We start from the raw sequence: 25062 nt of genomic DNA on the forward strand, positions 1-25062 counted from the left end.
CAGCCCCGCGCCCGCCGCGATCCAGGCCGGACCCGGGGGAGCGGGGAGCGAGCGGCCGGACTTCGCTTCTCTCGGTCGCCGCCCCCGCACGGCAGCCGGGCGCCTCCTTCCCCCGCCCCGTTCCCGCGGCGGACGGAGCGCTCGGCCGGGCGGGGGGCGCGGGGCGCGCCCGCCATGTTCGCGGAGATAAACCGGCGGACGCTCGCGTTCCGCGGCGGCGGCCTCGTCACCTCCGCGGCGGCCGCCTCGGCGGCGGGGGCCGAGGCCTGGGAGCGGCAGGACCCCGAGGCGCTGAACGGGCGCGGGGCGGACGAGGAGGCGGAGCTGGAGGGGCTGGAGGCCGAGGAGCTGGAGGCCACCGCCGCCGAGGAGAAGGAGCTGCTGCTGCCCCAGGACGCGGCGTCGCCCCCCGCCGCCGCCGGCCCCATGTTCGCCGAGAGGAACCGCCGGACTCTGGCCTTCCGCGGCGGCGGGGGGCTTCTGGCCGCCCACCCCGCCGCCAACAATGGCTGCGAGGCCGCGGCCTGGCCGCGGAAGCACTTCAATGGGCGGGGGGCGGACGAGGAGATGGAGCTGGAGGGCGCGGAGGGACTGGAGACCGAGGGGCTGCTGGAGGGCAAGGAGCTGGTCCAGGACGGGGGTTCGCTGAGTGACAGCAGCGACGACGAGGAGGACGGCGAAGGGGGCAGCCTGGGCGACGGCAGCGGCGCCGAGGGCGGCAGCTGCAGCAGCAGCCGGCGGTCGGGGGGCGACGGCGGGGACGAAGCGGAGGGCAGCGGCGAGGGGGAGAGCATCCGGCACTTCCCGCTGGCCAGGCCCAAGTCCCTGCTGCAGAAGCTACACATCTCCTTCCAGGGCTCCTGGCTCAAGGAGTTCCCGTGGCTCTACTACTGCCAGGAGACCGGCCTCATGTCGTGCGCCTGGTGCACCGCGGCCGTGGCCGCTGCTGCGCCCCCCGAGGTGATCATGTCCGGCGCGCCCCTGCCCGGGGGGCACGACGAGCTCTGCAAGGGCACCCGCAACTACAAGCGCACCCTGCTCCTGCGGCACCACCTCTCCGCCGAGCATCGCCTCAACGAGCCCGGCAGCGCCGAGCAGGTACGGCACGGGACGGGCAGGGGGCGGCGGGGACGGAGGGAGGGAGAGAGGGAGGGGCAATCCCGGCCTCCCCTTTGCATAGGTGAGGTTTTCCTGTGCTCACGTGTGTGAACTTCTCTAATGGCTGCTCGTGGTGGTTGCTGCCCGGCGGGCTGGCCACGCCGCGTTGCTCTCGCTCGCCGCGTCCGGAGCGGGGGCCGAGCCCCCTCTGGGATTTGGGGCGACTCTCCCGCTGGATGTGGGCAGGCACACAAACGCAGCACGAGCTGTTGTTTGTGGCTGTATTCCGTTCCCGTTATCCCTCCGGCCCTGGCGAGTGCCGCTTTCATTAGTTCGTCTGTTTATCTCTTGAAGATAAACCGGCGATGTGGGAAAAAAGTTGCGTACGAATCCCAGTGTCACAGCACTGATTTAAATACGCTCGTTACAACTTCCTCCTGCGGTACGGGCGGAGGGCGGGCAGTGTCCGGCCAGCGACCGCTTGTGAAATGGGGACTCGGCGGCGTGGAATTGGAATCGCTCTGCCTGATTAGCGGTGTGGCCCCGGTGCACTAATCGGATAACTCCGTGTATTTAAGTTCTTCGCGCTGAAATCTTTTTTTTTTTTTCCCGATTGCGTTGCCTTAGATTGCGTTGCTGAGCAAGAAGTCTGCAATCGCTTGGTGTGTGTTTGAGATAAACATGTGGTTTCCTGAAAGCCGTGTTACTATGCCAGCGCTCCTCTGACGCTGTAGGAGTAGTGAAACTCTTCACGTTCCCCGCTGAACTTCAAATCGCTGTGTTTCTTGGCTGCTTTCACGAATGAGGCAGGGCTTGCCCTAGAATATATGTGGATGAGAAGCCCCTAAAGAATACTTAGGTTGAATCCGCAGCCTTCTGCAGCCTTTTCTCCTAGGGATGCCTGCGCTGCTAAAGTTCGCTCGATCGCTTCGCTGGCGTTAAACTTGCCTGCGGGCACTAACTCAGTGTTGCTTCAGGTTAGGCTAGTCCCTGAATTGTTAGGCTGTTAGCCGGAATTAATTGATTCGTCACTCCGTTTTTCTGCATCTAGAATTCCGTTTTAATTGAAACACCCACCTTGGCTGGGTAGCTTTATTTGGCGTCTGAAATGTAATGCGGTGGTTAGATTGAGGTTATTGCTTGAGCACTCTTAAGGAGCTCAGGGTACCTTGGACAAGAGCTGCTAGTCAAATGTTGGGGCAGGATATCAGGATTACAGGATGACTGATAAAACATTAGGTGAACGTTAAGGGAAACCCTATGGCGCACAAATACCAGTTATACAAAATATTATTTTTGGATTTACAAATGCAACATTCACCTTCAAGATGGTTAATACTACCTTTTCAACGAGTGCAGTTTTATCGCAGCTACTCTTACAGATATTATGTGGTAGTAGGTCATCTTATCAGTTTTCTTCAGTCTTCTGGGGTTTGCTACTCACTCTGCAGTGTTTTAGCCAAGCTTGCTTTCAATTAGTTGCTTCTAATGAAGAGACTTATATTCTTAGTTTCTTTTACTTCTTCATATCTTTGAAAGTGTTCCAGTTTCGCATAATGCTATTGCAGTGTGTTCCTTACCGTCTTGTTGCCTAGTTTCTAACTTTGAGTTGTGAATGATTACTTTGTAGAAGTATGTTCTGTCACTGTGTAGCCTCCTGTGTTAGTGGATGCTGTTAATCCCTGCTACACTTGGAAGCTTCTCTCTGTCTGTTTTAGCTGTATTTAAATAAAAGCTATTCCAAGCATTCTTTCTCTACTCAAATAACTACTTTTTTTCTTTCTGTCCTCTTACCCTGACTCTGTTGCAAAACTGTTAAATATTGGGAGGGTGGAAGGGAGGACAGGATATTGGCTTGTTATCACAGTAACCTACAAGTTAATATAAGTTTGTATTTGATGATTGTAAGTGTTTATTTGACGACCTTTCATTGCCATGGGAATATTTGTAAAAATGAATCGCTACTTTTATACCACTGATAGTTTAAGAAAAAAAATATTTGGACTAACTGTGATAATAAATGAAACAGTAGAATAGATGAGTCAGTGGTTCTTCACTGTACAAAAGATAAGGTTGGGACAAAGGTAGCTGTAAAGAGATTTTTTTTTAGTGGAAAACAATGCTTTGTGCATCCTTCTGCAGTTACATTTCAGTTAAAAACTTCTCACGAGGGAAGGAGTTGCAGTTTTTCGGGAGTCAGTGTAGTTTTCTTTGTGGCGTACTTTCACATTACAGTTGCTTTATCAAAAACCTGATTAACAATCTCTGTTTTCTTTCCCTTCTATGTTTAATTTCCGTATCCTTTCATAGGCTTAATGGCACTTGAATTTCTTTTGATACATATGTTTAAATTAATACCAAAACAATAGCCCCATTTTTTTTCTAAATGCCATGATACCAGATACTTGGAACAAAAGTAGGTAATTTGTACCCTGACCGTATTTCCAACATACATAATGAGGCAGCAAAGCCGTTTAGATTTAATGAAACTTGGGAGAGATCTCTCAGCCTTTGTGTTAGAGACAGCACACATGTATTATGGACTTGACAAGCCTCAACTGCAGGGCATGTTCAGCAGCTGCTAATAAACATATGGCATAGTGCCACCACTCCAGAGCAGAAAGGAAATTGTAGGTGTTAAGACAGTAAAGCAGTGGAAATTTCTATAGGTCTGTTGGATATTACACTCGTGAAGAAACAAGTGATGATTTCAGTTTATTTTTGGGATACATTTAATTTGGAATGCCAAAATACATCACAAGTGGTTGCAGCTGCTGTAATTCAAGGGTATTGAGCTGTCAACCAATGCTACTTTCTAAGACCAAATTCTTGAATCTTTTTCTATTCTAGTTTTTAAAATAATTTTTCTCCACATTAAAGCTTAAGGAAATCTGTCATCATCTTTAAACTACCTTTGTTTTTGTAGTGAACAGACTACTGTGTTGCAAGAATCTTAAGAAATGGATGCTTAGTGGGAAATTATGGCAAAATATTTTAATTCTTTGATGAATTTGGGTCCATAAGTTGCAGATTTATTGGCTGCTGGGGATTTCTCTCCTCAAACCATCTTCTTAAAACATTTTCTTTCTGGACGTAATTTAAAGCTAAGCCTTGGAAATACTGCCAGAAAAGCTTTCTCCAGTCTAACAGGCATGTTGGTTTAAAGCAGAAGCTCTCCAAAAGGAGGAAGGCCTTTGATGTGTTATTTTTTCCATGTGAACTGGAATTGTTTGCATTATGTGAGCAGTGATGAATGGAAGTCATGCTTCAGATGTTAGAGTTACATTACAGTGTTCTAAGTTCACTTCTTGACTTACTCTTAGCAGAGTGAAGAAGTTGAGGAGGAAGTCAGGACTTAAAGTAAACAGTATCACTTGATGTGTTTTTATTTAATATTTTTATCAAACCTCAAACTACTCAGTTTGATATTAGGCAATTAATGAAATAATTTGAAATCACTGAGTTGTCTGTGAGTGGTGCTGTGTGGCAGTGGAGCATCGTGTGCAACTGATGGGACTATGTTTTGAGATCATTTTCCTCTGCATGTGGTTAAGAAGCTACTGATAGCTTAGAAGATACATTTACCAGAGTAAGAATTAATTTGGGGGCACAGGGAACTGCTGTAGAGCAAGATGTGGTAGTGGGGAAGGGATTAAAAAATGTAGCGTAATTACTTTTTGTATGCATGTAGCTGAGATGTGATCTGTGGTTAGGTTGGTTTGGGTTTTTCTTAATTCTTCCTGCCCTCACTGTCCTTCCAGGGACAGAATGTGCTGATGGAACAGTTGGAAAAAGAAAACTAAACAAACTAAACTTCTAGTTGCAATTTTTGATCATCTGTTTCTGCTCCTGTTAGCTTTTGGGCAAGTTTAATTAATGAATTATACATATAACATAGTAATTTATCTTAGTGTGTATTCTTTTGAAACTGAGCACAATATCAGTTTCCTTAAGCAGTCTCTGTTCTGTTACAGCACTTCTTAATCTCACCCACAGAGAGACGTTTTTGACTTAAAGCACTGAAGAGTCCATAAATTGAAATGAAATTGTGCTGATTTTTATCTTTTATTTCTTACTAGTGTTTATTAAAGGATGAGGTGGTTTGGTGTTGGGGTAATTTAGTTGATGAGAATATGGGGTCTGTATTCTGAAAATATAGTTGATATCTAAGCAAATATCATTAGTTTGTTGTTCTCATTAGAAAAATCAAGAACCCATATGATGTGTCATGTAAGTTACAGACGTTTGAAAATACCCTTTTTCCTGTAATTATTTTTTGCATCTTGCCTCCTGTTGAACTGTATTGTAATTTTTTCTGTATCAATGTCTAAATTTCTCATAGTAATATTATTTTGTCAATTTTTCTCATAGTAAATATCAGTTCTACTTGTCATACTTGGTGTACATAGACTTGATAACTGCTCAAATGTCAGGACTTCATTTGAGTTGTGGCACTAGGGTTAACTGTTGTACCATACCAGCAGTAAAATAGTTGGTTTTAGTACTGCAGTTAGTTTTAAAAATGTTTATGCACCCACATTATAGTGAAGCTATAATACTAATTAAAGCTGTAATACTGATTGATCTCTTTCTCCAACACACATCCCTAATAGCTTGGACACAGGTTGCATAATATCTCATTTTTCCACTCAACCTTCTGGTCTTGTCACAATGAAGATTTCAGTCTTGTGTTTCTGTAGCACATTTGTGATCTGCAGCTGCTCTTCACTGTCCTGGCTTGTCGTGTTCTCAGGAAACAAAAACCCCACATTGTAAATATCAATTTATTTTTTTTGTCCCAGCTTGATTGGGTACTTATACTTGCTTAGTTAACATGTACTCTCTCTCTCCATTATTTAATCAGACGTTTGTCAAAAGAAAAGAATTGCTGCAGGTTGTTTTTTAAATTTTCTGTGGTGTTTGATGTGTTCTCAGGGAATGAAATTGGCAACTATCATAGCATCTACCTAACATTTACTGTGTGAGGTGCAAGTCACTGGTGATTGACGAGCATGACAACACTTTAGGGTACTGTCATTTTCATCTTAATCTGATCCAGTGTCAGCGTAATTGGTGTTTTGGAACTGTGCAGTGCTCCATTGCTAAAGTGACAGGAAGCTAGTCTAGAACCAAAATCTGCTGAGAGCTTGGAGTGACAGCCTTAGCTGTCCCACACCTGGAGCTAACTGTTTCACAGCCTTCATCCGAGGTAGTACTTGGGGTGTGTCACAAAGTACAGAAAAAAAATTAAGATGAGGTGGGCAAAGATCTACTGCTTGTTTTCCCATAAAAGCCTAACTGCTTTTATTCCTTTTTCTTTAATGAAGTGTTTTTCTGAGAAGAGTAGAGATTCAGAAGCAACTTGAATGTGACAGCAAACTGAAATTTCTCTGCAGGAGGTGCTGAAATGGCACAGTTTCTGTTTTGGTTATACCAGGCCTTATTTGCTGCTTATGAATGTAAACACCGTTTTAGATGTAGTTACAGCCTCAGGTGTCATTCCAGTGATCCGCACTGGGATTATAAATTGACATGAGTACTGATTTAATCCACTAAGGTCTATGGGGTGGAAAGTGACTTTTAAAATATATGTAGCTGGTTTCTGCTATAATCTCAAATTAGGAGTAGTACTGTCCTGTAATGTGGTTCATGACAGTGCTAACATTTCCTTCTTAATACTGATTTTGACCTGTAATGTTGAGGCAGGTGAGCTTTAACACCACCTCTAGTTCGCTAATCAGTGAGATGTTTTAGGAGCTGAGAGAAGAAAATAATGATTTGGCTTGGAACTATCCCGTTTTGGGCTTTCCTTGTTTGCTAGGAAAGAAGAGAGAATCTTGGGGATAAGAGTATGAAACAGACTGTCATTGTTGCTGCTCTTGATGGCAGCATATGTCAACCCATATAAGTATGGTCTCAAATATGCCAGTCTGTGTTTTCTGCTTTCTCCTAGCTGCTGCTTTGTAGCATCTCTGAATCATCTTTAACATGAGTTAGAAGTCTTCTATGTGCTCTAAAATCCAGTTCAGATCTCTTGATCTCTCCCTGTCCTCATTTTAATAATGAATTATGTCTTGGTGTTGGATTTTGTGAAAGTATTAGGTTTTAGCAAAATTTTGAAGCCTTTTTTGAGATCACATCTTAAAAAGGCTGTGTGTGTGTAATAAGTACTGTGCTAGTGTTGCCACTGGAAAGTTTGGGAGGCTTATTTCAAGGAAGTCTGAGGCAAGTATTTTAATGGAAGCTTAAGTCAGGAGTTTTTTTGTCCTCTGCAGTATTTTGTCTGCTTGTTATGTGATACACTGTTTAATCCTAAACCTGATGCAGTTAAAAAACAAAGGACAAATACTGAATTTGTCAAACTGTATAAGAAATACGTTTGCTGTTATATCTCCTTTAGCAATATGTTTTCTTTAAAACATTCAAGACAAATTGGGACATACAGGCCTAATCTATGTCTGTTCATATCTCAACATGAAGAAAATGTTGAATCACTTATCCAGACTCTGCTTAATTGTTTAAGTGGAGATTTCTGGGGAAGAACAAGGGATTAGATATGTAAGAGTCATGTAGTTAAATCTTCGGAAACAGAAGCTCCTGAATCTTTAGTATATGTGGGTTAGGAATAACAAGTACTTCACACTCAACTATATATTTCCTTACTTTTGGCTGAAATTTCCCTTCCTTTGCCCTCAAGGCAAATCTAGCTCTGTTTGTTTTAAACTTGGGGGTGGAAGGTGCAGAATGAGAGCATGATTTTTAGTTTTCAGAAATATCTTGTTATTTATATATTCCTGTCTGCCTTTGTGACCAAGAACATAAATAACAAAAAAATTAGTTTGATTAGAATAATCTTCTTTATTTTCATATCCTTATTTTCATGTTTAACTAAGGAGAGCATTTAGTAAGAGCTAATTATGTTTGTGTGGCTTTTTTAATTGCAGGAGGCAGAGTTACCATCAGAACTGAATAATGAAGGATACTGTGATTTTAACAGCAGGCCAAATGAGAACTCTTACTGCTATCAGCTCCTGCAAGAGCTCAACGAGCAGAGGAAGAAAGGCATTCTTTGTGATGTTAATATTGTGGTGAGTGGGAGGGTCTTCAGAGCTCACAAGAACATCCTGGTTGCAGGCAGCCGCTTCTTTAAGACTCTGTATTGCTTTACAAACAAAGAAAACCGTAACCAAACCACTGTTACCTATTTGGACGTTGTTGCTGTTCAAGGTTTTTCTGTCATCTTGGACTTCTTGTATTCTGGTAACCTCGTGCTCACGAGCCAAAACGCCATTGAAGTGATGTCGGTGGCCAGCTACCTTCAGATGACGGAGGTTGTCCAGTCCTGCCGCAACTTCATTAAAGATGCCTTAAACATAAGTATAAAATCAGAAGCTCCAGAGACTGTTGTAGTGGATTACAACAGAAGATCTGTTAGTAGGGATGGTTTATCTCCAAGGGATCAAAAAGTTGCCAGCTTCTGGGCAACACGAAACCTCACCAACTTGGCAAGTAGCATAAAAACTGAGAACGATCCCTACCCTATTGATGAGGGCCAAATGGAAAGCTACCAAATGAATGACTGCAGTTGGGTCCAGGACAGCTCACCTGAAATGGCTGAAAATGAATCTCAAGGTGAGGGAAAAGTTTTCGTGTGGAATGACATGGGTGCACAGGGACAATCAGTTCAAGAACCTGGAAAAGCAAGAAGGAAAAACCAAACTGCAAAGAGATTTATTTATAATGTACCACCTAATACTGAAGAGAACTCTGAAGATTGCTCAGTGTTGCAACCGTCAGTCCCATATCCAGAAGAAGATTTGTCATTTATTAAAGAAGAAGCAGGTAAATATTGCATAATGTCAATTATGTCATTTGAAAATTAAAGTATTGACTGCAGTACCTGACTACATAACTTTTGGGTTTTTATTTTTTAAATTATTATGCTGTATGAATAGTTAATGTATGTATTTGAAGTTCTGTAATTTGCCTGCCTCACTTTTTGGTGAATTAATAGTTTTGAAAACTTACTGCAATTTAGAAGCCAAGTTAGGGGTGAATTTGAGACACAGCTGTAACAAAGTTCTTTAGATGTCTGTTGTTTCTAAAGCAGTTTAAAATGTATGCCTGCTTCAAACATCAAGGAGCTGTGGATGTCTCCTCCAGGGGCCCCGCTCTGCTCCTGCCCACGGACGAGCAGTGGTACCACAGGGGGCACTTGGGGACCCAGGGCCGTGCTGTGTGGTGCCAGCGCTGCCTGGGTACTGTGGTGACACGTGCCAGTGCAGTGCCAGTGCAGAGCAGCGTGGGGTGGGACTGGGGATGTGTTTCTCCAGTACAAGAGACCTTCATGTGCTTAGTGAGTAGTGTGACACAACAGAGCAGCTCTGGAGAAGCAGCTGTGCTGGGGAGCACTTCTGCAAATGCTTCTCACTTATCTCTGGTCTTCATCTCTGAACTCTGGGTAGGTCTGCTTTAGAGTTGTGCTTGTGAAGTGAATTTCCTGTACTTCTCTTACTGGCTGCACAGAATTCCTTCTGGCTGAGCTGAGGATAAGAGCTGTTTCAGGAATGTGATGATCGCTAATATGCCTCAGGTCCACAGCACCAGGTTAGATCTAGCCCAAGTGAAGCCCTTTAGCTGCAGAGAGTGGGGGATGTTGAGTCCTCAGCACCCACACAACAATTCTGCCTCTGCTGGGCTACACTACTTGCTCTAATTGCAGTGCCACGAAAAAGAACAACAAAGTCTGGAGCAAGAGCTGTGGGTGTGTGTATTAGCTGCACAAATACAAAATTTCTGACACAAATTAGCATGTGATTTTTATCAATGATTTATAGGGGGTTAGTATTCAGTGTCTTACTGATGGAAATGCAGAGAATATGCATTTGATGGCACCAACAACAAATATAATTAGTTGTTTGGATTCTGTGAAATTTTGTATGTGTGCTGTGAAGATTTCTTGGAGAAATAATGGAGGGCATGGGCAGTGCAGTATGTTTAGTCCTTGTTTTTTGTTGGGTTTTTTGTTTGTTTGTTTGTTTGTGGGGTTTTTTTGACAGAAGCACCAATGTTTCCAGTACCTTGTTATGCTAAAGAATTAAATTACAAAATACATTCATGTAGCATTTTGATGAAAAGAACTGTATTGGAGACAGATCATACTGAATATGTGTTCTGGTGTCAGTCCAAAACCATTGAAAGTTCTGTGACCACGGGGGAAAGTTTATTTTACTGAGTTCTAAATTACTAGTCAACTAGTGATCTCCTTGGTATTTTCAGAGCACACCATATATGTTCCTAAGTACATAATTACATTTTCTGTCAATGTCAGAATTCTTTTGGAAGCCTTATCTAATATTTTTGTAAAACATCTTCACTTTTACTAAGTTCTTGAATGCATATTGTTTGAAACAAGAAGAGTGACTGAAGCAGGGCTTGGTATAACTTACTTTTCACCCATAGACTGTTATTCAGCCTTTGGTATTCTTTCTCTTCTGCTTGTGGCTCTTTTTCTTTGCTTTGCAGGTCGATTCCACTCTCAAACACTCTTTTAACTGCTCCCTCTATGCCAAAGAAAAGGTGGAAGAGGGAGGAGTGCAGAGTTGGAAGAATATCAAGAATGAGTTGTAGAGTAACCTGCAGGTTACACAATAACTTTTTAGTTTTGGATTAAATTTCCTGTGGGGATGAAAAACTACCAAAAATAATAGGCACTGAGAGGTAAAAAAGCCATAAGAAAATGTAATCTGGAATAGATATATGACAATTCTATAAGAAGAAAAGTGAAGAATAATAAATTCTTATATTCAGAGCTAAGGAGTGTGCTCTCCTGTTGGTTGCTGAAACAGAAACAATGAGCTTCTACTATTATGCTTTATCATGTTCTGGTGGGGGTAACACCAGCAGTTACGAGCCCTCAGTTACATGCAGGGGGAGTTTCTGTGCCCTTGATTTAGGTTTGGGTTGGTCTGGTGCTTTTATGATGATACTGTAGATATGGTGGAAGAGAAGCCTACTTAAGATCACTCCTCTCACTACAAAAATTTATCCCCGAAGCCACTTCCTTGAATTCTATAGTAAATGAATTTTCCAGTTGGGTACAGTTGGTAAGTATTAGATAGTAAAGAGTAAAAGCTTTCTGAAGCATCTGCTTACCCCTCTTGTTCCAGTAAAGCAAATATGTTAAACTGCTCCTTGCTGAACATGAGTTTTTCTGCTCCTATCCAATAAGGATATGTCAGTTGCTTCTTCCTCTCACCCTGTGTTGCTCATGCCTTGTGAAGGCTGATGTAGAATAGAGGTTAGATGGAGTTAAAGAATAAAGTATGTATTTATTAAAAAGCCTCAATGGACACACTTTGAGCAGCACAAGACCTCAGCCGTGGCTACACCCAGGATGAACCCAAAATGGCCACAAAATGGACAACCGGCCACGTGGTCTCACACTCTTATAAGTTCAGGTCCATTTGCATATTGGAGTTAATTTTCCAGTTACAGCTTTAGGTTATGAAGTCCCATCGTTCTTGTTTTTCTGTCTTCAGCAGACCATTGTTTATGCTTTTGGGCCTGAAACTTAGATCATTTGTCCTTGGTCCCCAGTCAGAGAAAGAATTGATTTGTCTACTTACTCTGTGAAGAGAGCTTACTATCCCTAATATGAAGCTCAGAACTACACACTAAAGCAGTACAGAATCTGAAAAATATAAAAGCTAAAACCTGAGGCATCATTGCCAGTGAGTTTAATACCATCCCCGTACAAGTATCATGTTGGTGAGCTTTAGAGAAGCTTTAAAAATTTAAGATAGATTTCAAATTCCTTGTACTGTCTTAGATTTACTAATATTTTACTTAAGTTTTCAAGACTTCTCCAATTTAGCTATATTAATTAAAGTAGCTGTTTTAGTTAAACATGGAATGTTACCACTTATCTCAGTATTTTGTCTCTTAGTTGATAATCTGCTAAAAAGGTCTTTTACTGTTTACAGCCATCATTCATCCTACAATTAACCATTTACCATAGTGAAAATAACCATGCAGACAACATATTACAGTCAGTGTTAGAGTGTGTTACAAAAGATCATAAAAGCTCAGTGAACATAATTCATCATATGCTTAATGTCTCTTCATGGGGTGATTTTGTCAATTTTTATCACTTCTTGGGTATGCCTTTCATCTGGGTGTGGTGTTTTTGTTTTTTGTTTTTTTTGTTTTTTTTTTTAAGTCTGTCCTATCCTCAGACTTCAGAACACAGCTGTGAAGTGTTGCTTATGCTTTCTGGAACTGACTGTGTTGATTTTTAGGACACTTGCATGCAATAGCCCAGTAGCTTTATGAAGCTATAAGTGTGTAATTTGTTATTGCGATTTTCAGGCTAGGTTATGCTGTGCTCTGATGGGGGTGACGGAAAGGATAACAAGGGCAGGATTAAAACAGTCCACAGTGGAACGAGAGGGTTCCTAGCTGATATTGTAGGGGTTCTTAAGGAATTAATTCAGCTTGCTGTAGAAACAACTACTTTTCAGAAGGATCCAAACAGAAGCTAAACCTGCTTACAAAAAATGTAGTGCTGGTCCCAGCGTTTGTCATGTTGCAAGGGAGGAGCATAACACAACTTGATTAGGCTTTACAATAAAGCAGGTATCTTTGTATTTGAAGAAATCAAGATTGATGGACTTATCAGGACGTGTATATTTCTTGTAGGGATAAACCCCACTTGACTGACTGTGTTACAAAAGAAAAAAGAATTGTATATTTTTCCTACTTTTCCATGGTACTCTAACTCTCAGTCATGTTTTTTTTAGACCTTAAGCTAATACCTCGATTAAAAGATTTAAGTTCCTTGATGGACCTTTAATCAGTTTATTTGCCCCATTCCCTATGTAATCCAGTATTGAAGGTGTCAAAGGTTTTTAGAAGTCATCTGAAAAAACTGCAATATCTGAGGGTCAACCTCTTCCCCATTCATTCAATTCACCCCTCCCAGGGATCATCCCAAAGACAAGCAGATTCCCTCCTCACATTCTTACAGTATGGTCTGTCCCTGAGCCTACAATTCCAGGCAGTGTTTTGTGGGGTTTTTTTGTTTTGTTGGTTTTTTTGGGGTTTTTTTTTTGTTTTTTTTTGTTGATTTTTTTTTTTTTTTTGGTGGGTTTTTTTGGGTTGGTTTTTTTTCTTTTTTTTTTTTTTTTTTTTTTTTTTTGTTTGGTTTTTTTTGTTGTTGTTTTGTTTGGGGTTTTTTTTTGTTTGTTTTTTTTTTTGTGAATGGGTTGGGGAAGAAGGTTCTGTGGTGTCTACAGATCATCTCTGCCTGAAAGTCTCTTTGAGTCCCAGTGTAATGCATTGACTTACTAAAAAGGATCCATGAGAACATTTAACTCCCCCACAAATAAATGGTCTGCATGAGGAAAGTTCTTGACTTTCTTGTGTTTCATTGGTGTAGTTGTTGGAGGAGATCAGCAAAATAGCTTTCACTTTCTTGGGAAGGAATTTTTCAGGGAAGGTATGATAATCAAGTGGAAAAGCAAGTGCATAATATATTTGGCATCAGTTAGTGGTCTTCTCTCAGGGGTAGTTGATGCTAGATCTGACTACATAGTTACAGCAATATATCACATTTTTCATGAATGAAAAACAGTAAAAATGGAGAGCAATAGAGTATGAGTAAGATTGCGTTGGCAAAATGTCTTAAGTATGTCTGAGCCCTCTGTTGCAAGGGGCAGTTGAGCAGTATTGTGCTTCCAGAAGTCTTTTCAGAAGAAGCAAGGTTAAAGATGTGAGGAATACTCTGGGAACAAAGGGACCTCAAGATACTTTGTTTTCCCCACCTTCCTAGTATGTCAGTCTTGGCAGTGCTGTTTCCTCTGTCATGTTACCTAACATAAGCAACAAATCCAGCTCTCTACTAGCAATCCAGATTGTATCAGTAGATTACCACTGCTTTCTTTGCAATCCTTGAAAGCTATGGCCTAATCGCTTATCCTGTCTACTTTCCGTCTTTTTTAATTGATTAGATGAGCAGTCAGTGTCAAAAAAATACAGTGAAAAATAGTATTTATTTTTCTCTTATTTTGGCACTCTTTCCAGTGCTAATATATGTAAAGAAAACAGGAGTTGAGTTCACTACAAACAGTTGTATCTAATGCAAAGTTTTGTATCTTTTCCCTCAGTGCACCATATGTGTGTCCTTTTCTGTAATGCCCTGTTCAATGGGCACTTCTGTCACTGAACTTCTCGTTATTTCCCATATCATCACCTACTCAGTAATGTATCCTTTTCTGGCCCCAAATCTGTATATTTCCTCATATAAATCAGAAAAAGAGTGAAATCTGTCAAACTAAGGGTGCTTCTGGCTTAGACACATTCTCTCTTTCTGGTGGTGCATGCCTACCTCTTGCCTTCAAAACTGAAAATCATTGTATCTGGCTTCTGGTTATCCTTTTTCCTGAGAACAAATGCACTAGAACATAAAATCCTTTCTCAATGTTTTTGATAGCTTTTTTTTTTAGTGGTGTAAAAGCTATACAACCACTTTATTTTATTTCACACTGTCCTATCTCTTGTCAAATCAACATAGTGTGAATTTTAGTGCTGATTGTTAATGAGTTTCTTTGTATTCTGTTGTATTTTTTTGTTGTTGTTGTTTGGCTTTGCTTGTTGTTGACTTTTATTAAAGATCCCATTACTGATATCCCTTTATCCATGCAGACTAGAAGAATGGGTAAATATTTGAGGTTAATTGACATTTGGATTATTAACTTACACCTCTTAGAAATCAACCAAAGTGTAAGAAGGTTACCTTAGATCAGAGAAAAGTTGTGATCAGGTGGTTTAGTCTGGAGACACAGAATATTATTGCTTCTAATTAGCTTTTTCTTTTTTTTCTCAAAGGTCTGCCTTATCTGTCTATACTTTCCCCCTTTGCACCCTATCCCCAGTCTACCAGTATGACTGCATCCATAGTTGCTTTAGCCTCCCATCAAGAGGCTATCATCTGGCTTTGAAGTGACCAGAACAGGTCAGATGATGATTATGTCTAGTTTTGCAAGCAGGTTTCAGGGGGCAGTAGCCTGGGTGAGAGGAGAAATGGGAGAAGATACTATGAGCCACAAGGGTCTGTAAATGCGTTGCATTCGGGAAGCTTACCGGACTGTAGGATCTATATCCAGCTGGGGAAGGTGGAAGAGGCTGGGTATTGTACTTCCAGCTTCCAGACTGTGTGTAATTCAAGTCTGTCTTGTTTGGATGAGCACTTAGACACTCAGGGCACTGAAGATGCCTTTTGCATGGTTTTGTTTTGAACACATTAAATGTGTGCTTAATCTAGAAAGCAGGTTTTCTAGGTCAACGAATTATTCTAAGAATAAGCATTAGGTTTAATTATTATCTACTTAGTCATGTATACTGAAGCACAAAGCATGTGTAGCAACCTCTTTTCACTTGTGGTATCTGTGCTGTTCTTCTTTCATGTTATAGTGGGTCTTCTCTTCCAGTTGGAGGTTGAAGGATTTAGTAGCTACTACCTACACTAGATGACAGCTCTTAAATTTATTTGGCTATGCTGAGTCTTGTGCTAAGTTCTCAAATTATCTGGGGTTTGAACTCCTAAGTTCCCTCAGACTTAAATATCAGCTGCGTACATAAATGTTCCTAGTGACATTTAGTTTGTATTCTCATAAATACAGAAGAATTGTCAAAGTGACAGTGTTATATATAAAATGTGCTCAGCTTGGTCCAACTCTTACCTATGGTCAGTCTTTGGTGTATGCTTATTGTGAAGGAAGCTATACAATAGTGCCTGTACACAGCATAACAGTACATCTGTGTGCAGTAAAGACTTGGGTCTGTTGATCTTACAGATATTCATCCTATAAGGGAGGGAAAAGTGATTAAAATACTTTGTTACTGACTGACCTTTTGCTGTTCAGCTACAGTTCTAGTTCAGGGAGAAAAATCTATAACGAAAGGATCTAATACTTTAAACATTATTAAAGTAGGTTTGCTTTTTTTTTTTTTTTTTTCTTTCTGCTAGATCCTGAAGCCTGCTGTAATTTGGAGGCTTTTAGCCTTTAGATCACAACACTGCTTCCTCTCTAATCCTTTCATGTGTTTTACAGAAGGAAATCTTCCTCCTCACCTCAAAGGAATGTGTAGTTGGCATGTCTATAGGGTATCTGTGTTCTATTCCTTGAGCTGTTGAGATGCCATTGCTGGAGTCCATCACTCCAAATTAGTATAAGGAGTTCTTGCCTCTTTTGGACATAACAGAAGTTAGGTCAGTAATTATAGTTAGAGTCAGTAATTTAAAAAATTTCCTCACTGCTTTGTGTTTTTTAAGGGAGAGGGAAGTTTATTCCCTTCCCTCTTCTTCCTTTTATAGCAAAATAAGTAGTTAGATGAACTAAAATACTACTATTTCTCATCTGCATTCACTCATGCTCTGCTTTTTAAAAGCTCTGGTAGAATGCCTAATTTGGCAGTCATGATCCAGCTTTGCTTGTTGTTTGCCATTGTCTAATGGATAAGATAGAATTATAAGCTTCCTACTTGTTGAGTGATATCCTTTTGAACTGTTGTCTTATGGTGCAGACTGAATCACTGCTGCCAGTGTTAATGCTGCCTGACAGTATATGAAACTACTGTATGTGTCTCATACTGTGAGGATTTGTAATCTGTACTTTTTTCCAGTAAAACTGCAGGTTGGAAGTGTTTAAATATGCAGCTTGCCATTAGCTGCATGAAATTCTGATTTAGCCTAAGAGAATTTCCTCTCCCAAAAAATCCTTAGAATGAATAGTGTAAGGATAAAAAGAAGTCTTTGGGCTATTAAAATGTATAGTTTCAGGCTTGAAAGCAAAAATACATCTCCTCAAGACTTCACAGTGGTGACATTTGGAATCCAGTGTGAGGACCCAACTACCATCTAGAGAAATAAAAAGAAATCTGCTAGTTACCACTGCAGTTTGTTTATTTAACAACTGTTTGCCTGTGAGGAAAGTAATGGATTTATGAGTTCATGATTTCCAACAAACTCCTGTCTTGGGGATTGGGGGGAACATTGATTTGCACTATTGCCAGAAGAGCTTTTGCCCAACAAATATGATTTTGTCAAATTCTTAGTGCAGCTTTATTGTGTTCTATTTATAGTTCTCTGTGCTCTGCAATAGTGACTCCATGGTCACTGATGCAGTTCTTACTTGTTACAAAGTATGGAAGTAAACAAGCTAAGATATTTTAAAGGCATTGCACACTTCTGAATGGTTTTGGTTTTTTAAAGAGGAAAAAACAATACAAAGGCAACATAAACTGCAGAAGATCTTGTCTTAAGAGCAAATGTAAATATGCAAACTAGTCTTTTAGACTGTAATATTCCAAGTAATTATGTTCTCTTGAATTGATGTGGTTTTAGAGTAATGGAGATGATTATTCAGAAAAGGATTTAGACATATAGCTGTAGGATCCTTTATATAAATAAAGGTATTTAAAGCACTATATATAAATATACCATGAAGATATTTTAAGGCAATAAAAAACCACCATGCCTCTAGTAGAAAATACTTAGTTTTGTACCAGCTAGACTACTGTGGCAGTCCAGGTGAAGTCACTGCACAAAGCAGTTCTGAAGAGAGAGGTTTTCTGATGGAAAACCTTTCAGCCCCCTCATGATGGTCATGAGGGAATACATATCCTTAGCATCAAAGCCCCTGTAGTAGGAAAAAGGTTTTCAACTTTTCTCAGCATGGGGAGAAGAAATGGTGCTGGGGAGAGTAGTTCAAGGGTCCCATTTCATTGAAGTTAGGAATACAGTTCTTTCTTGTTTTAGTATTGAGTACTATGTGAAAACATGCTATAGTTACTATTTTAAGGTTAGAAACGTTTTTGTCACAGTTTAAAAAGGATCTATATTGCTAAACAGATGAGATTGATGACTGATTAGAACCCAGGAAGCTAAAGAAAGAATGTGTCTTTAATAGCTACTTCAAGTGACTTCAAGTATGGACTGTTGCCGGGTACTTCAAATGACTTCAAGTACGGATTGCTGCCGGGTACTTCAAGTGACTTCAAGTATGGGCTGCTACCGGGTACTTCAAGTGATTTCAAGTATGGATTGCTGCCAGAATCTTGGCCAAAAGAAGCTTGGGAAAATGGTAAGTGTGTCTGATGGAGAGTAGGTAGAGGGTTAGGAAATTATTTAGTCAATCTTCTTCCATATCATTTGCCTTTCTGGATAATGTACTTCCTTGGAGGGAGGAAAAGGAATTCAAATGTATGGAAGTGTAAAACCAGAATGTGATTTATATCAGTTCTGGTATTGTGACTCAGTGTGAAGGTACCTGAGGTCTTTAACGTGAGCTGCCTGTCTCTTTACTAAGCTAAATACAGATAAATGGCCTTTGAAATAAAAAACTTGGATGGTGAAGATATGGAAATAAATATAATTTTAAAAGGAGATCTCAGCATATGTCTTGCTATTAAAAATAAAAAACTTCATTGCAATAAATGTTTTTAGTTTGGCATAGCTGTAATTAAGCCTTTTTCTGTCAGTTCAAGCAAGCAGTTATCTGTAATTATTTCTCTGTCTGAAAACATACTGAAAATACCACCATATCTAAAACAATAGTTGCCAGTTTCTTACAATATGTAAAGTCTTCAGTAAAAAGAACATATCAAGTACTGGGTAACAGTAATGCTTACCTCTTCTCTTTAACTGGGCTGTTACTGGGATGTGCCTTATGGTTTATTTTAAATTTTTTGGGGTTTACAGTAGAAGTAATGTGGTCATCACAAGGTGAAATTTGCTGGCAGTCAAGAAATTAGAAGCTGGGTCTTAGGAAGTCCGCCTGTTCTTAAACCAATAAATTCCCATATATTTTACAGCCCTGATGTCTGCCTGCATAGGATTTACTTTTCTTCATGTGATGTTATGTGGACATGCAGCTCACATGAGTGCTCCAGTATGCAAACTTGTGAATATTAGCAAAATGTAACTTGCATGTTTGGATGGATTTAAAAGCTCAAAGGAGGCAACTCTAGAGACATGCCTGTGAGCATGTACACAGAATGTGCAATTATGTTTTCTTCTTGCCTGTGTGAACACTAGAAACTCTTGCACATAATCAGGTAGCCTTAGCCAGTGCTTTTTGGATGCTTCTAGATGGTTATGATTATGTTCATAAGTTCTCACCTGTAGTCAGCTGAGTCAGTATGTTATTATCAAAATAACCTTTGTATTTCTGTGTGGCCTTCTCCATGCCATAGAATCCTGTGGTGTTTTTTCACACAGTAATAGGCAGCTGTATTAAACCTGTTTTGCATATATCCTTTGGGCAAACTATATAAAGAGCTCTCTTCCATCATAAGGAAGAAGTGAGATGTTGCTTCTTCCAGAAGTTTTTTCTGCTCTTTCTATTTTTTCTGCTGTTAGATCAAAGTAGAAAAGTGGTAAAATCTGAACCAATAACTTCCCTTTTGAGAATTTCAGAATTTTGCTACCTCTTAGTGTCCTACTCCTCTTCTTACTTATAGTTTTTTTAAGGTCAGATCTTGGTAGGCAGTTCCTGCATGTAATTCTAAATAGAATATAGGAAGAGAAGGTTGCAACTGTCTAAATGCTGCAGGGTTAGAGGGTTTCTAATCCAGAAGAAAATGTTTTCTGGTAGAAGTGACATCTAGGAAAATGAAATACTGGTAAATTGTAGTTAACATCAATTCACGAAATAAGATTTCCATGGTAAAAATGACTTGATTACAAGTAGGTATTTTTCTAGTAGAATTGTACATGCAGAACTTAGCAACATTTTTGAGTTCTGCAGACAGGCATTGTCCTGATTTCACTGATGAAAAGTCATGTGTTTTGCTTTATTGTTTTGGCACCTGTTTATTTTTGTGCACCAGACAGAACAAATTTAGATTATTTTTTTGTGTGTTTCATCATCTTTTCTCCTGATGCTTCTTATGTTTTAGGTGATTCCTCTGCTTTAATCATGAACAAGTTGAAGTGTCCACACTGTAATTATGTAGCCAAATACAGAAGAACACTAAAGAGACACTTGCTCATTCACACAGGAGTGAGGTCGTTCAGTTGTGACATCTGTGGGAAGCTGTTTACACGAAGAGAGCATGTAAAGAGACATTCCTTGGTAGGTAATCTCAAGTGTTCATGTATATGTATGCACATGTAGGAGTGGGGTTTTATGGGGCTTTCAGGTGTTTTGGTAGTTGGAACAAACTGTTCTCTGATTTGACATAATGTAAATTGTCTTATCTTGGATTTGAAATGGATGAAGATAAACATTTCTTGGATAACTGTGCCTCTCATTTTCTTAATGGAAAATGCAGTGTCAATGAAGACAGTAATTTCAAGATTATTTTGAAAGTGATGTGATAAAGGGATGCAGTGTATATAAGTATTCTGTAGATAATGAAAAGCAGTTTTGGCTTAGCTTTACTGCAGTAGAACATCACATCTTGGTCTATAATGATGCATCACTATTTTCTGTCAGGGCACCCTGTTAATTCAGCAATTGCACAATATCTTGAGGTAGTTCTGAAATGTTTATTTCACAACTAGACAAAGCTATAGTACAGTATCTGCTTTAAGATTAGGAAAGAATGAAAAATATCTGATGCAGAAAGTAAACATCTGTCTGACTTGCATTCTGCCAGTACCACAACCAGGAGTTCAGCTTACCCTGTTCTGTGCACATTGCATAACTCGGGATTTGATCTGAGTACTCATTTATCTGTGGATCCAGAGAAAGTTTTATCTGTCTTGGGTATTTTGTATGTGCTTTATATCTAGTCTATCATGAAATTAAGATTCCATTATAATATATACTGTATAAAATCCAAGGTGTGTTTTAGGACTGTAATAAAAGCAAGACCATGTTGGTGGTGAGAAAATAATAACATTTTTCCAAGCTGTGATTTTAAAAATTCCCCTTGTTTTGCAAGATGTTTTGCAGATAGCTAGAAAAGGTTAGTTAGCACATGGAGTGGGTAAATTGCTCTTCTTCTAGGTGCTGGCCCTGGGCTGAGGCAACTCTCAGTGTCTGTAGAGGCTGTTGGGTGAACACATCGAGAGCAGCCCTGCCGGGAGGATTGGGGGTGCTGATGGGTGAGAGGTGGGACATGAGCCACCAGTGTGCTCTCTCACCCCAGACAGTCAAATGTATCCTGGGCTGCATCCAAGGCAGTGTGGCCAGGAGGGTGAGGAAGGGCATTGTGCCCCTCATGAGACCCCACCTGGAGCACTGCATCCAGCTCTGGGGTCCCCAAAACAGGAAGGACATGGAGCTGTTGGAGCTACTCCGGGGGAGGGCTATGAAAATGATTGGAGGGATGAAGCACCTCTCAGATGCAGAGAATTGGGGCATTATTGCCTCATTGATGGCCATGCTCCTTCCTTTTTGGCTCACCTGAGAAGATGGCATCAGTGGGAGTTAGCTGGTCTACCAAGAAGAGTAGAGTGGGACTTCAGTTTTCTGTCCTGCATTGTCTGACCAGGACTTGTAGCTGAAGATTTTTTTTTCCTCCAGGAAAGGAGATGAAGTCAGACAATGTGAAAACAGCTGTGGAGTGAGCTCAGAGCAGTTCTGTGCTTTAATTGAAGTGTTCTTTCTCTGACGAAGTCAGAACACTTTTTTTTTTCTGGATGTTTTTCCCCCCTCCCTTCCCCTCTCAGCTCAACAAACCTCAAACATTCTGCCTTGTGTGAAGTATTATATAACAAGTCTAGAGGCTGAGGAAAGCACACATATCAGCTTTACAGACTATACAGCAGAGCTGAAATAATTATTTGTATCATGACCTAATTTATTTTTCCCCTCATTTAGGTGGTAATTTCTTTTATCTAAAATTGCAACTTTTTCAATGGGACTTCAAATTAGATATTTGAGCACATAATTGTAATCTGTTGTGGGAACACCAGATAGAAGAAGGAAGTCTTCAACTTCATTTTTTCATAGATAATAATTAATATACATGGTTGCTGAATTCATTTACTTGTACAAGCAACATACTTCCAAATTCAAAATCAAAATTTATGGTTAGTCAACAGCAGCCTTCTAATTTTACACACAGACTCAAATACAGGACATAAAACTTACCTAAGCGACCTGGAAAGTTGATGTTAATTTTAATAGTGTTGGGAAGGAGAAGTCATGGAAGAAGAATTTTGCTCTTTGAATTCTTGAGTATAATAACTCTTGTTTGTTCTTAGTATTTCTAGAATTTAAAACTGTAAAAAGCAATTTTCTAAATGAGCTATCTTGTGTGCAGTGGAAGGGTTTGTGCTGCTCTCATTGCTTCTGAGTCTTGCTCTGTACCCTGAGGAGATGTGAACTGAACACTCTCCTGTGTACAGAACAGGCGACCTGCTGAGCTCCTACAAAGTGGTTTGTTTGTGGGCAGTAGATCATATCTGCTGAGGAATACATAAATAGCTCTCCAGTAATCCTTCCTTACTCTGAATAGTGTTTGGTATCTTTTGGAAAAGTTAAAAATAGGAATTTTTATATTAATAATTATTGTTGTTGTTAATAGTTTTCTAGTACTATATGCAAATGTAGCCTGATATGCCTATAGTCAGCTGTTAAAATTTCTCTTCCATAGGTGCATAAAAAGGATAAAAAGTACAAGTGTATGGTGTGCAAGAAGATTTTCATGCTTGCAGCCAGCGTTGGAATAAGACACGGCTCACGGCGTTACGGAGTTTGTGTAGACTGTGCAGATAAATCTCAGCCTGGAGGGCAGGAGGGAGCAGACCAGGCGCAGGACACAGATTTCCCTAGGGATGAAGAATACGAAGAGAATGAAGTGGGAGAAGGCGATGAGGAGCTGGGTGATGATGTAGAAGAACAGAACGAGCAGTCTCGGTGGGATGAAGGCGGGGAAGTCTGTATGCCTTTAGATGACTGACCGAGCACGAGCCTTCAGGGTGCTGCAGGTGGACACTGTACGGATTGACTGCTTGAATTCTGGGACTGAAGGCTTGCGAAATATGGTACAGGCTGGATGGTAGTTATGTTGCTGTGAAAATGTAGGGTCAAAGCCTTATAGCAAAAAAAGGATTATTAATTTTTTTATGATATTTGCACAGGACTGTACAGCATACAACCATTTGGTTGAATTATACAGAGTCCTCACATCTACAGTCAGTTATCAAAAGAAAAATGTATTTTTTATTATTTATAGGCTATAGCTACTTGGGTCCTATTCAGACATAGTAGTAACTGTAATTATGTTGCACATTCATGTACCTGTTAACATGAATGAAGAAAATTGCAATTTGGTATGGAAATACAAAGACAGCTTTCCCAAATCCACTCGTACTTTTGTCAGCGAGTCAGTGAAGCTAATTCGGGCTGGTGGCTCGTTTTCCACAAGCATGTCTTTGCCATACAAACCTTACCTCTCCTGTAATCTGATAGGTGAAAGCCAATCATTTAAATATGTGTCACAGATATTGCCAACACCGTATTGAAATTTGGGTTGAAAACTTTTGGCTCTATGCTGGCAGGTGCTATGGGTGATAAGCACTGGAGAAGTTTTTAATGGCATTAATTTAGTGTCTGTTTTTAAAGAAGGTTGTTGTTGATTCATCAGTTTTAAAACGATGATGCAGAAGAAATGACCAGTAATGAAATAATAGGCTGATCAGAGCATGGGTAACTCTTGTGCCACTTAGTCAAAAGAGACAGTCATGCTAAAAGGTATCTGATGTAATAATGTTTCTTCTCTCTCCTAAGGCCCCCCCTTCTCTCAAAATTTTTTTTGTTTCCCTGGTGTATACCTCAGTCCCACAGAATAAAAATGCAAGGAATGGAGAAAGTGTCATATTAAAACAACTTTTTGGTCAATAATTTCTTACTTGTCCGTTTTTTGGCTAGTTTATGTGATATGAATTGGACACTAGGCTATTGTGCCCATCGTTCATCATTGAACACAAACTATTTTTTATTCTTTTGTACTTCATGGGTCATTGTTAGTATTTAATATAAACAAACTACATTTAACTTGCTCATTTGCTGGAATTTTTTTTTAAGAAACACAAAAGTCCAAAGGAAAAAATGCTCTTTGAGTTGTCTACTTTTCAGGAGGATATGCTCCCTATGCTCTTTGTTTCAGATTTTCTAGGAGGCATTGAAACTTGAATTTTTGTAGCCACGTAGTTTTTTTTTTCTTTTTGTTGGGTTTGTTTTGGTTTTTTTTTTCTTTTTCCTAAGCTTGTAATATTGTACCAATGATTTCAGGCCCCTTTCATAGGGAGGGGAGGGCATTACACCTTCACCTTAAACTCCTCTGTGTTGTCTAGCCTAAGGCAAGTTAATTCAGGCAATCATTGGAACAATAAGTCTGATGTACTATTATGTCACAGTGAGTAAATATGCAGAGCATTTATCATGACACGTAGCTAGGCCAGTGTGACAGTACTGTATAAAAAACAATTGAGGGTCACCATATTTTTCAACTTTGTTTAATTTTAAAATGAGTATATTTTTTCCTATTTTATGTCAGGTAACTAAATTATGGTAGTTGTGTGGATAACTTTGAATTATGCTTTGATGGACAAAATCTTACTGGTGCTCCATCTGATCAGACTTGGTAGGTATTTAAAGAGACAAGCTTTACTGTTGTCCATAGAACAGTAACATAATGTTAAGACATTGTTTTTGCTGATGGAAACTGAGATGATAAGTTTGAACTACAGTTATATGGGAATTAAAATGCTTTTTTTTATCATCCACTTGTTTCATTGGTAGTTTCCACATCATTGTAATCCTGACATGAATAGTTTTTTGGGGAGGGTGGGGAGGGCAGGGTACCTTTTTTACACTGAAGATTACATTTTATTCTCATTGTTCTAGACTGAAATGAGTAATGTGTAATTCTGGTGGGGTCCAAAGTAGAAATTAGTTGGGCAAAGATGATATGAATGAAAAAGTATTTTAAACGTTAAAGTAATGT

At 40.0% G+C, this 25062-nt stretch overlaps 1 protein-coding gene across 1 annotated transcript; it reads left to right on the top strand.

Moving 5' to 3' along the window:
* The first annotated feature begins 174 nt into the window (after positions 1-174).
* Positions 175-23957, top strand: ZBTB10 (zinc finger and BTB domain containing 10). The gene is made up of 5 exons (XM_058036129.1): positions 175-1098; positions 8043-8940; positions 18069-18242; positions 20059-20234; positions 22708-23957. Exons 1-5 carry the CDS (start codon positions 175-177, stop codon positions 23011-23013), a joined length of 2478 nt encoding a protein of 825 aa, XP_057892112.1. The 3' UTR covers positions 23014-23957.
* The last annotated feature ends 1105 nt before the right edge of the window (positions 23958-25062 follow it).

This window comes from Melospiza georgiana, chromosome 1 (genome assembly GCF_028018845.1).
Source record: "Melospiza georgiana isolate bMelGeo1 chromosome 1, bMelGeo1.pri, whole genome shotgun sequence".
Classification (NCBI taxonomy): Eukaryota; Metazoa; Chordata; class Aves; order Passeriformes; family Passerellidae; genus Melospiza; species Melospiza georgiana.

What these genes read in the sequence shown, in the direction of transcription:
- ZBTB10 (XM_058036129.1), top strand. Translation starts at nt 175, where the DNA reads ATGTTCGCGGAGATAAACCGGCGGACGCTCGCGTTCCGCGGCGGCGGC. An exon ending in AGCCCGGCAGCGCCGAGCAG is followed by an intron (nt 1,099 to 8,042) that starts GTACGGCACGGG and finishes TTTTAATTGCAG; the next exon opens with GAGGCAGAGTTACCATCAGA. An exon ending in ATTTATTAAAGAAGAAGCAG is followed by an intron (nt 8,941 to 18,068) that starts GTAAATATTGCA and finishes TGTCTTTAATAG; the next exon opens with CTACTTCAAGTGACTTCAAG.